The sequence below is a fragment of the Artibeus jamaicensis genome, unplaced genomic scaffold (assembly GCF_021234435.1).
Source record: "Artibeus jamaicensis isolate MK-2021 breed Jamaican fruit bat unplaced genomic scaffold, CSHL_Jam_final contig_519, whole genome shotgun sequence".
NCBI classification, from domain to species: Eukaryota; Metazoa; Chordata; class Mammalia; order Chiroptera; family Phyllostomidae; genus Artibeus; species Artibeus jamaicensis.
In genome coordinates this window covers 54,368,008-54,379,611 of record NW_026521871.1, presented here as the reverse complement: position 1 = coordinate 54,379,611, position 11,604 = coordinate 54,368,008, and the positions used below count along the sequence as shown (strand labels likewise).

Genomic DNA, 11,604 nt, shown 5'->3' with positions numbered 1-11,604 from the left:
AACTAGAGGAGGTTCTGGATGTTTTGTGGGGAGGGGTCCAGATGGCAGTAGGAACTGCATGGCTCAGCCAAAGCTGGATGCTAACCAAACACGGATGGTCTGGTGTCCCGCTCTGGATGGGGTGGGAGGTGACAACTCCACGGCCAACCGGGCCAGCCTGGACTCCCCTCCACAGACACGAGGGCAGATGTAGCAGCATCTGGCCCTTCTCCCCAAAATGAATTCCAAAAGAAGTGAAAGGGCTGCGAAAGAATGTTCCTCATTCAAATCAATGGAAATCCCATTACCAAATTCAGAGTGTTCAAATTTCCTGCAGCTTTTCTTTGATCCACTCTAGTTGTCAGAAATCTCCCAATTAAAAAATTTTTTTCCACAAAGTCTCCCAAGTTCTGAGTTCAATGGAAACAAATTTTTCTTGTTATATGAATCTCCAAAGTTATTAAATATGAAATACCAACTAAGTCAGTTTTACCAAGGATGTCATGGTTTTCTGGTACTCATGAAGGAATCCTGAAACCATTTCCTCTTTGTCCTTTTAAAACCAATACAAATCTCTTGACTGGTGTGGCTCAGTGGTTTGGGCCTCTTCCCGCAAACCAGAGTCGCTGGTTCAATTCCCGGCCAGGGCATGTGCCTGGGTTGCAGTCCAGGTCGCAGGGTGGGGGTGCACAAGAGGCAACCGACTGATGTTACTAGCAGTGGTGACATTGGGTAAATACTTCTCATGTTGAACAGCTGCATAATGTGGACAGCAGGGCTGCTGTGAGGACTACCTGGGTGGGTGCTCAGTGCATGGTTGGTGTGACTGTCTCGTGGGGACAGAAATTGGTTTAACAAACCAGGATCAATGGCTGTGTCCCCAGTGCCCAAAACAGACTGGTCCATAGTCGATGCTGGTTATTGCATGAATCCCTGGGGCCATGTGGAAAAATCCTTCCCTCAGACTTTGCTTGAATGTGCTCTCTTCTCGTTCTTTAAGATGTCAAGGCCACGGTACCCTGCTACTCTGCAGGAGTAGCCCCTGGCCTTGCTGTCTCAGAGAAAGCATTCACCAGGGACCAGTTCCATCTGTGTCCGCCCCCATTCCCGTCCTGCAGGAACCTAGAGGGAAGAGCTCATACTGCACAGTTGTAAGCCCAGGTGCCAAGCACAGGGCTTGGCACACTCAAGGCCCGAAGAGGAGCAACTGCGGAGGTCAGGCTGGCAGAATTGGGGTTCCTCTGGCTTTGACTGCCCCGTGCATGTTGCCCGCAGCTCCCGAAACTCCACCTGAACTATCACTGAAGTTTCTGCCACTCCTAACACCACAGATGGACCCTTTCGATGACAACCCATACTCTGTATTTCTGTCCTCGACCGTGGGCATTGAACTCCAACACTTCTATTTCTACTCAGAGTCCTCTCTTCATAACCCAGGGCCCCTCCGAAGCCACAGCACCCAAGCCCTGGTCATACTCCCCAGCCCTCTGCCCCCTACCTGCTCTGGAGAAACCCAGGGAGTCTTCACAATAAGGGGCCCAGGGCTTCAGCAGGGGCTGTGGGGCACTGGAAATGGTACCCTATTACAATACAGAGATCCCCTGCAGGTGGGGAGTGGCTCGGCCTGTGCCCAGGAAAGAGTCTGCGTCCCTCCATAGGTGCCCTCTCCCCGAGAACCAGGGAAGGAAGACAGGCAGAGTCGGAGCCACTGGCCAATGGAAGGCTCTCATTCGGTGCAGGCCACGGCCTCCTGGGACGGTGGCTCAGGAGGCTACTTGGAGCCTTTGAACAAAGACCCCGCACATCCTTTTGTAATCAGAAAGTTTATTTCAAATAAACTACTCAACTCTGAGCAGATGACATTACCTCAACTTTTTCTTTGAAGAAAACAAAGATATATGGTAAATTCATGAAAACACAGTGCCTTCTTTACCTTCCACCCTTTGCAGGTAAAATTCTGCCTGAGCTTTCCACTTAGGACAGCCACGGGGGGCACAGTGGCGGGGGTGGGAGAGCAGGAAACTGTCCACGGGTCAAGGCTGCAGGCTGTGGTCCAGGCCCCGAACCCCTGCAGTGCCAGGGGCCGGGGCCACAAGTGCGGCACACAGCAGCGTGAGGTCCGAACGACGCCCAGACTCACTGCCCCGGGGGTGACTATGGGCGCAGAGCTGCGACTCAGGTCCTGGGCTGAGACTGCAGGGTCGTCCGTGTGCTCGCGGCACCCACCCCCACCCCTGGCCACAGCAGGCCGGCGCCTAGTGCCGTGAGCGCCCCACCGCCCAATCCCAGGCGCACTGGCTGCACTTCTAACTTGTCCTCCCGTCCCCACCCCAGGCCCTCCGCTGCAAGAGATGGCAGGAAGAGACAAAACCTGAGTAGGGGCCTGCATCCAGCCTGTACCCATGACCCCCAGAGTCACAGCTGTCCCTTGTCTTCTCAAGAGTAATTCATGGTACTTGGGAAACTGCAGTGAAAACGTCTGAACATCCAAGAACGCCCCACACAGCGCCCTCACGTCTCCCGAGCAGCTCTTCCGGGGGGTCCCCAACGTCCTGCTGAACACAGGCGGCTCCGCCAGCCTCAGAGTGGAGGTACTGGGCAAAGCCACAAACCCAGAGAGTCACAGACTTTTGAACTTTTCAAAGGCCCACAGGGCCGGGTGCAGGAAAGGTAAGACACCACGCAAACCGTCCACTCTGTTGGGGTCAACAGTGCAACATCTGGCCCCCTCGCCTGACCAGCCCCTGCCACCACAGGTGCGGGGACCAAAGACTCAGAACAGTCCTGGCCTCACACCAACAGGCCCTAGGGTCAGGGTCTCCAACACCTGGGGACCCTGGGGGAGCACCCAAGCCCCAGAGCAGCCGCCGGACACACTCCAGGTAACACAAAAACAACCTGTGCAAACAAGCCTCCTGTGCCAGAAAGACAAGTGTCCCCGGAGGGCCACACTGCACGCTGACCCCAAAGCCACCCAAGGAGAGCAGCAGGACAGCGTCAGGTGCGGCTGCGAGCCGGCTTGGTCAGAGCTACGCACTCAAACACTGGCTTGAAGAGAGAGGCCGTGATTAAACCGATTTATTTTGGGGAACAACTCCCTTTGAAAGCGGACATCTACCTTCAGGAGACAAAAGGAAATGCTGTGCCACACTCCTGTCCCCTGGTCGGGAGGGCCACAAGCCCGCCTGTGTGCTGCTGTGGGCTCCGGCCTCAGGAGCCAGGCCAGGAAGCCTCACCTTCGAGAATAAAGATGAGCCCACGACAAGCAGCACCACCGGAGACACTCAGACACCGAGTGGCAGGACCCTGTTCCCTGGCTGCCAAGGTGAGGCAGGTGCACCCCGCCACAAAGGGTCTGTAAGGAACAGGCAGGAGGCGTGATGCAGCCCCCTGTATGCTGTGCCTGTTCCACAGGCGAACTCGGTTCCCCCGTTGCCACCCGGGCTCCGACCTTGGGATGCCAGCCGCGGCCAAGCCCCCAGTGAGTCTAGAAGCAGAGGCCGCCCTGGGACCCCCTGCAGTGCGTCTGGGGGCAGGGTGGGCAGGCAGCATGTGTCACCTTCTCAGTAAATTAGCTAGAGGGTAAAACACTCCAATGCCAATTTATTTTTAAAAAGGGTTCTGTGTAATTCTATAGTTGGTTTGCCTTTTTTTTTTATATAATTGTACAACCTTTGAAAATTACATAAGTTGTAATGATCTAATACTATTATTAATAGTCATTCAGAAAAACTTTCCCTCCCTCCCAACAACCATCCAGGGGGAATTAAAAATCCTGAAGAGGCCAAGAAACAAAAAGCAGAAAGATGAGGACAAAACAGAAGTTGACTAGGAGGAGTATGGCCGGCGTCTCTCAGGGTGGGGCCCTGGCTGCCGCCCAGGGTCGTGAAAGGCAGAGCCCGCAGCGTGCCGCGTGGCAGCCGGAGACCTCGGAGCCACGGCGTCCTCACGCGCACACCCCATCCAGCCTAGGTATCGTGGAAGTCCTTCAGCAGGGTTCTCCTCCGCTGCTCTGCTATGTGCATCTGGTTCTCTAAGTCCTGCACCAGGGAAGCAAAATAAATGCTTGCATGGCCAAGCCCTGTGAGCAGGGGCAGCCAAAGCCACAGCCACCACGACAGGGGCTCTGAGGAGTCAAAAACACAGCCCTTCCCACCCTTCTTAGCAGCCGCTTCCAGCCCACAAAACAACCCTGTCACCTGTTAACGTGCCAGCCCCCCTCACCAGCAACAGCAGGCTCTTACCCCTCTGTCGTAGCTGTCCGCACGCTCCACTTTCCACGACAGGTTTTCGATCTCAGCCTCCAGTTGAGCCTGCTGGTATTCGAACTGTATGGGCAGAGCAGGAGGGTCAAAGGAGAGGGGCTGCAGCCGGGCAGGGCCTGCAGACGGAGGGGCAGACGCAGCACTCAGACTCGCCAGAGCCTTGAATGGCCCTGACGCCGTCCTCCGAGAGCAGTGCTAGCCCCTGTGCCCGAGCCAGGCCCGCTCAAAAGGCTACCTGGGAGTGCAGGGGCGAGACTGCGCTAACTCTCTGCCCCCAAGGAAAGGGCAAGAACATAAGCCACTGAAGAGAGTGCTCCCAACACGCAGGGAAGCAGATGCTGTGGAAACACATTGGTGCGGACATGCACAGACCCCGGACTCCCTGAGTACTTTGCATTGGGATTTCCTTGGCTCTTCTGCAAATCAAGTCTTAAAAATAGTCAAACCATTTGACTTAGTAATTGTACACCCAAGCTTTATGCACAAAGATGTTCTTCAATGTCTAATTTGTGGTAGTAAAAAACAGAAACAATTCATGCCCCAAATTATGGTGTACTCACACAACAGAACACTTATGCAACTACTAAAAAATATTATTTACCAGCCTGGTAAAAACAACGACAGCTGCAACAATAAATGGCTCGAACAGTAAAATGCCACACACACACACACACACACACACACAGCCTTGATTATATAAATATTAATTTTCGATTTTATTTATTTTAGAAAGAGGGAGAGAAACACTGATGTGCAAGAGAAACATCCATCAGTTGCCTCTTGCACACCCCCAACCAGGGGCCTGGCCCACAACCCAGGCACGTGTCCTGACCAGGAATCAATTCAGTGACCTTTCGAGGCACAGGCTGGTGCTCAGTCCACTGAGCCACACCACCAAAGGGTAAATGATATTAATTTTAAAAGGCCAGAAAAATGCTAACACATGGTCATTTCTCGTGGGAGTTCTAGATGTGAATTTTTTCTACGCTTTTCAACATTTAGACAATAAATGTGAATTATTTTATAAGCTGGGGAGGGAGAACAACTCACACATAAGATAAAGAATTACATGAAGATGTAAAAAGCCCCACTGTCATTTAAGGACGTGTGTGCTGGACACTCTCCCAACGCAGACCTCGCAAGTGGCCACGGACCTTTGCAGCCAGTTGGCCTGTCCCACGGCCCCACTCAGGATGCTGCCTCACTACCACACAACATGCCAGCACCTGAGACCTATTTTGGAGATGCCTAGAGGAGCAATGAAATTTGAAGATGAACAGTTCTGTTTGGAATCTGCCCCTCCCCCCAACAACCAAGGCACCTCTGAAGCTAAGAGGGCAGAGTAGAGGGACTGCCCGCCCGCCTTACCAGCTTCTTCCTGGGGCCAGACTCCATGTAGTACGCATACGGGTACGTGTACTGCAGGGTGTATCGGCACTGCAACGGGAGAAGAGAAGGTACCTGTGTCTGTCATCCTAACCTGTGTGCACCTCTGGTGGCTTTCACATTCCTCACCCCACCCACCATGCAAATTAGCCTGGCTCTAGAGGTGTGGGCCTGAAAGAAATGAGAGCAAGCCCAATAAAGGATGAACTGGGGGACAACATGGAAAACACTGAAACAAAAGTGGCCACAGAACACCCACGACTCCTTTTCAAGCTGCGACTTATTTACCAACAGCCACCTCATGGCTCCTCCCTCTTGAGCCGAACATCAGAGTCCACACATCTATCTCAGTAACTGTCCACAGACAAGCTCTTATTTTCCTCTGAGTGATGCATGAATGGGACAGAAGAAGAAAAGGGCTCTAGCTTCCCCCGCAGGCAGAGGCAGTGGGCTGTTCTTCTTGGGACCTCCCTGGACATCAGCAGAGCACTAGGTCCTTGGTGGACACAGCACAGGGAATTGTCAGCGTGTAAGCAGAAGTATGCGGGACTGCAAAGGGTGCTCATGTCCCCTTCGCTGCTCCCTTCAGCATCCCCCCCCCCCCAAGTCTGGGCCTGACAGGGCCAGACACCACACAAGGAATCAGAAGAGTGAGGTGGTACAGACCTTGGCCAAGAGCTTGGCAGCATTCTGTAGGTACTGCCAGTCAATCCACGTCCCCAGGTTATTCATGACCCTCTCCTGTATCTTCTCATGAATCCGTTGGTACGTCTGTGCCTCCAGCTGTAAGCTCTTGTTGTGGTTTTCCCACTACAGGGTAGAGGAAGGAGAAAGCTGTAGGAGTCCTGGGAAGGTACAGAGGTCCACAAGGAGTTCGGAATAGACACCCTGGCTGGAAGGGCAAGGCCACAGCCTCACTCATTACAGGGACTGAGTGCTGTCTGGAGGACCGGAGCGGATTTCTTCATTCCACACCACTCTGTGTCTACAGCAACCGCCTGCCAGACCGCCCCACCCCTCTGGGGCAGAAGGGCTCCAACCCTGAGGACTAACAGGCTATTTACCGTCTACTGTGCTCAGAAAGCTGTGGGGGCTTCTGAAGGGTCTTCCTGGGAGAACTGCCCACTAAACCTATTTAGGTGGAACTTCAGGTGGAACCACCTGATGGTCCCTCACTGTCCTTCAGTCCAGCACTCACGCAGTCAGTGCCACGTTCTTCCTCGCCAGCCATGGGTGCCTTGTGAGGCCGGAAAGCCACATCTACGGAGGTATCATCCAAAGCCACGGCAGGCGGTCCATGCCCTGACTTCTGCAGGCACGTGCAGGCTCTGGCTATACCGGTCGCTGAAAATTCTGTGGCCCCAACTGAAGAAGCCCACCCTCAAGGAGCAGCTGCAGAAGAGGATGCCTACCCTCTCAAAGTAGAACAAGTACTTCTTGAGGGCCTCCCTGGCTTGGGCCTGCTGGCTCTGGTTGACGATGTCAGGGTTCTCCTTGTACCGACTGCACTCGTAGTACTCGCTGCCATGGGTCTTCCAATCCCCTAGACACATCCAGCAGAAGTCTGCACAGAACAGAGAGAGGGGTTCACACCCACAGGACAAGCCACAGTCCTCCAAAGGCAAGCAGGGGGCGCAGAGATCCCGCCGGGGGCGTTCACCTGATCGGACTCCCCAGGGTGCCTCTCTCATCTCATCATATCCCGCCATCCCGACCGCTCGCTCTGCTGACCTGAACACCAGTCTGCGGATATTCTTAGTTCCGTGAGCACATTTGCTTTGTGCCTTTTTAATCCCACGCGGACAACTGTTGACTGTACAAGACCACTAGTCTTACAAAGTACAGCACAGAGAATGTCGTCGATAATACTGTAATAACTAGGTACAGAGCCAGGTGATACAATTACCTAACTACTACGCTGTGCACCTAAAACACAAATAATATTGAATGTAACTGTAACTGAAGCGTTAGACTTTTTAAAAAGCATTAAAAAACCACTAGTCTGTTGTGTCAGTGCCGTTGTGAAATGCAGGAACCTACAGAACTTGTCCAGCCAAGGCTCACTCACCATACACTTGCCCTCCTGCCTGCGTCCCTCTGCTACAACATCCACTCTGGGAAGACTCTGTACATGAAGCTAGAAATAAAGCCTTTATCCTGCTCTTCTTTTTAAAAAGCACATTTCTATAAGAACTACAGCTACTCAACAGTTCGTACTCGGCATGACGACTCTGCTTCCACACCGGGTAAGCTGGGAAGGAAGAATAAAGATCCCTTCCGGATGGTACACATCCAGACGACGACCGGGGTCTACCGAGGAGGGCCGACCTCGGGTGTCAGACGTCCAGGGCCGGTGCGTACTTTGCTTCCGACACGGACCCGACAGTGGGAGACCCTGTTTCGCAGGACTCACTCCCAGAAGGTGACCGACTTCCCATGAGTTGCTCCTGTGAAACCCAGGGAAGCTGAAGCCAAGCCCGGAGTCCCAGCGGTCACTCACGCCCCTTTATCAGCAGCCTTCTGCCAACAGCGGCAGCACACCGCTCCTTCATCAGCTAAGTTGTGCTCGCTACTTTGTAAAATGCTACTTGCTCAGGGCGGCCTGTAGAAGTGGTAAAACCATACAGCCGTGAAGGATGAGGGTTGGCTCTAGGTGGCAAGGGATGAGGAGACGACGGCGAGGGAGGGACACGCAGGCACGAGGAGTGTGGTGGACACAGCGGTGCTCACTCTGCTGTTTCTCTGTGGCCTGGACATGTGCCCCAAGCAGGTGACACACACTCCTCTCACTCCAGCACGCACAGGAAGATAGAGGGGGACACCACCGGGAAACATGCCACCGCCCTCGCCCTCGGCCCAGCTTCACTTCAGAGTGACCGTTCCCTTCTTCTAAGACCTTGCCACGTCCCCTCTGACTGCAGCGAGCTCCCGGGAGAACACGAAGCGCACTGATGGGCCTCCCAGAGACACTCTCAGGGCCTCCGGGTCGGCGTCTACGCAGCTACATGGAGACCTATTTGCATACGTCTTTTACATGAAGGAATTTTACCTCGTTACTTGCTCTGGAAGGTGGGAAAGCAAAACCAACAGGTTCTACACAACCTACTCCTGACAGAGGAAGGAGGCCTGAAAGGCCGAATTCCCCTCTGGGAACTTCCTAAAATCCCAAAGAAAACTGTTATTTTACAGCCTCCACTTAAAACCATGTAGGCCTGCTCTAAAAGGTGTCTGCAAAGTAGCACAGATAAGCCCCATGCTACGCACCCGCTTTGGCAAACATAAAAAGAACATTAAAATTTTCTTCTTGGATGACTGAGGGTCATGAGGGTCTAAGAGTCATCCCAAACCTGACTTTTGGGGGTAAGACTTTATTTATTTATTTTTAGAGAGAGTTGGGAAGGGAGAGAGAAAGAGAGGAAGAGAAACAGCAATGAGAGAAATATCAGGGACTGAACCGGTGACCCTGCCACGTGTCCTGACTAGGAACTGAATGGGTGACATTTCACTTTGTGGAATGATGCCCAACCAACTGAGCCACACCAGTTAGGGGACAAACTTGACTCTGACTACGTGTGTCAGCAATATGGCAGCAGTATTACAAGAGGGACCAAAAAACAGCAATCAAAACCATGGCCGCATCACTACAGAAGTCGTCCCTGAACGAGCAATGGAGACCCAAGCACGAGGAACGCAGACTGCGCGCCGCTGGCCCGCGAGCCCCGAGCCTAGGACTCACCGTGTTTGCACTTGGAGCATTGCTGTCAGAGGAAAGCAGAAGAGAACGTGTTAAAGGCAAGCCGACCTAAGGCTCCGTGTCACACACACAAAGGGCACAGGCTTCTGCTCACCATGTGATTGCAGCCTCCATTCTTCTCAATGCAGATGTTGCACTTGGGACACTGAGGAGACAGAAGGGCGCCATTAGGCTCACGTACCGTCAGGTCGGTTCTAACACAAATTACACAAAGCTCCTGGTACCCGTGCCCAGTACTCATCGTGCGAGCACTTCTGGGGAGGAGCATCTCACTTAAATGTGGCGGGTCGCTGAGGCTGGAACAGCAATCCGAGGAAATGAGGTCAGCATGTTTGCCTCTGAAACACTCCGAGCACCAGCTGAGCCGCACTAAGCCTTCCACCATCTGTCCCTGCCACCGGCCGCTCAAGTTAAACACAAGCTGAGTCAGCAGAAAGCCTGCCTGCCTGGGAGGAACGCCAAAGCAGCACGAAAGGGGACCAAGTCCTGGTCGGCTTGCCTGCACTTCTGCTTATAGAAGAGGGCAAGGAAACAACCTCTGAAGTTTGCTTATTCTCTCTGGAGAGACGACAGCAACCCTAGGAAACTGCGGAAACCAGCTGGGCGCTGTGCCATGAAGCAGACAGTGTTTAATGACGTCACGCTCACAGCTGTGCTTGTGAGGGGATCAGCTCAGAGTGTGACTGGCACAGGGTGGGGGCCTTGAGTGCCGAGTCATCCAGGGCTCAAGGCGCTGTGGGCCGTGCTTTCCCACAGAAAGTTTCAGAGTAAGAACTGGAGTACCTGAGCCTGCATTAGAGTCTTGCTATTTATTAGAGGTGACTATCAATCACCTCCCTCCCAGGGACATTAAAGATGGGGAGGCACTCAATAAAAACTTAAGGTTTTTTTCCTAATTAGTTCCTTAACTTTTCTCGGCATTTCAGCATTTTACTAAAATAAAGGCGCCAATCAATGCATACTATAATGAATGGCTGCTACCTCTGCGGAGTCTGGGCAAGGGTCTGTAGCCTCCAGTAAAGGCCCTGGGCCCCTGGGTGTTCTGCTCTCAGGTGGCAGATCTCCCGGGCAAGGCCCTGGGCAGCACTAAGGAGGGCAGATCCACGACAGGTAAGACACAGTCCTTACGTCTTTAGTGTGAGCACTAATGTAGTTGGCCGTCTCAGAGTCGTCTGCACACTTCGTGAGCCATTTCCGGATTGTTGCACAGTCTGTGGGGGCGTGATACATCTGACGGCACTTGAAACTCAAAACCAGAAAAGAAAAACACTCAAATAATCATTAGGTCAGGTTTTTTATTTTCCTTCGTCCAAGCCAAGAGATCCTGAATTAGAGCATTTCCGAGGAAAAGCCACTTATCAAGGCCTTTCAGACCTTTATTTACTTGATTATGCTAACATATTATGTACACCTTTCTTCATTTGAAGCCCTTCTAAAACATACTTTCAATAAACCCAAATTCTGTAGTAAGATTCTGTAGTAAGTGTCTTATGTGGTGTCAAGGCTCCCGGAAGGCTGTCAGATTCAGAGTCGCCTCTCCTCCAGCTCGGCGAGGTGCTCTGAGAAGGACGCCTCAGCTCAGACCCGGGGCAGGGCCAGGAGCCACTCCTGGGAGCAGCGGCTTATCTCTCAGCCGGATGTGCACGTGGGACGCACACATGCCCGCACCTGTGCAATCTGTAGGGGCAGGACACGTTAACAACGCAGAAAACTTATGGTCAGGATTAAAAAAACACTCATCGAGCTCGGCCCCCGTGATTTTAACTTCTTTTTTGCCCAGGCCAACACAACTTGACAGTACAGGCACATGCCACAGGCAAAGGAGCTCATCATGTGGGACACGAATGGAAACAGGATGGAGAGCGACTACAACGGTCTTCTTCACATCTGGTGAGCCACAGACGCCCTCAATGACGTCTTGAAAGATGGGCACGTGTGCACACATGCCACATTTTCCATGAAGTTTCTCCGAGTCCCCCCATGAAGTTCCCGGGGAGGCCTGACTGGGGGGCAGATCTGGACCTAAGTGATGACTCCTGCCAATAACCTGCACCTCAGTTCCCTCCCCGAACAAGAACGACAGGACCAAACACACACAGCCGGGAAAATGAAGGTACACTGACCAGGACAATGCCTCTTCCCTGGTAAACCTTTAGCACACTTTAGCTATTCCCATCATTTATTGAACGGAGTAAATCCCAAGTAGATAAAAACCACATT

General features: G+C 52.9%; 1 protein-coding gene across 10 annotated transcripts in view; it reads right to left on the bottom strand.

Moving 5' to 3' along the window:
• Positions 1–3,042: 3,042 nt before the first annotated feature.
• Positions 3,043–11,604, bottom strand: part of ARIH2 (ariadne RBR E3 ubiquitin protein ligase 2) — a 48,690-nt gene continuing 40,128 nt past the window's right edge. For 9 of the 10 annotated variants that reach the window (XM_037128636.2, XM_037128637.2, XM_037128641.2 and 6 more), the window contains 8 exons: positions 10,513–10,630; positions 9,479–9,529; positions 9,367–9,388; positions 7,043–7,194; positions 6,297–6,440; positions 5,613–5,681; positions 4,224–4,307; positions 3,043–4,019 (listed from right to left, as the gene is read on the bottom strand). In XM_037128636.2, coding sequence (XP_036984531.1) covers positions 3,948–4,019; positions 4,224–4,307; positions 5,613–5,681; positions 6,297–6,440; positions 7,043–7,194; positions 9,367–9,388; positions 9,479–9,529; positions 10,513–10,630 — 712 coding nt within the window. In that variant the 3' untranslated portion in view covers positions 3,043–3,947. Of the gene's footprint in view, positions 4,020–4,223; positions 4,361–5,612; positions 5,682–6,296; positions 6,441–7,042; positions 7,195–9,366; positions 9,389–9,478; positions 9,530–10,512; positions 10,631–11,604 lie in introns of all 10 variants that reach the window. The other variant, XM_037128638.2, reaches the window with a different exon arrangement.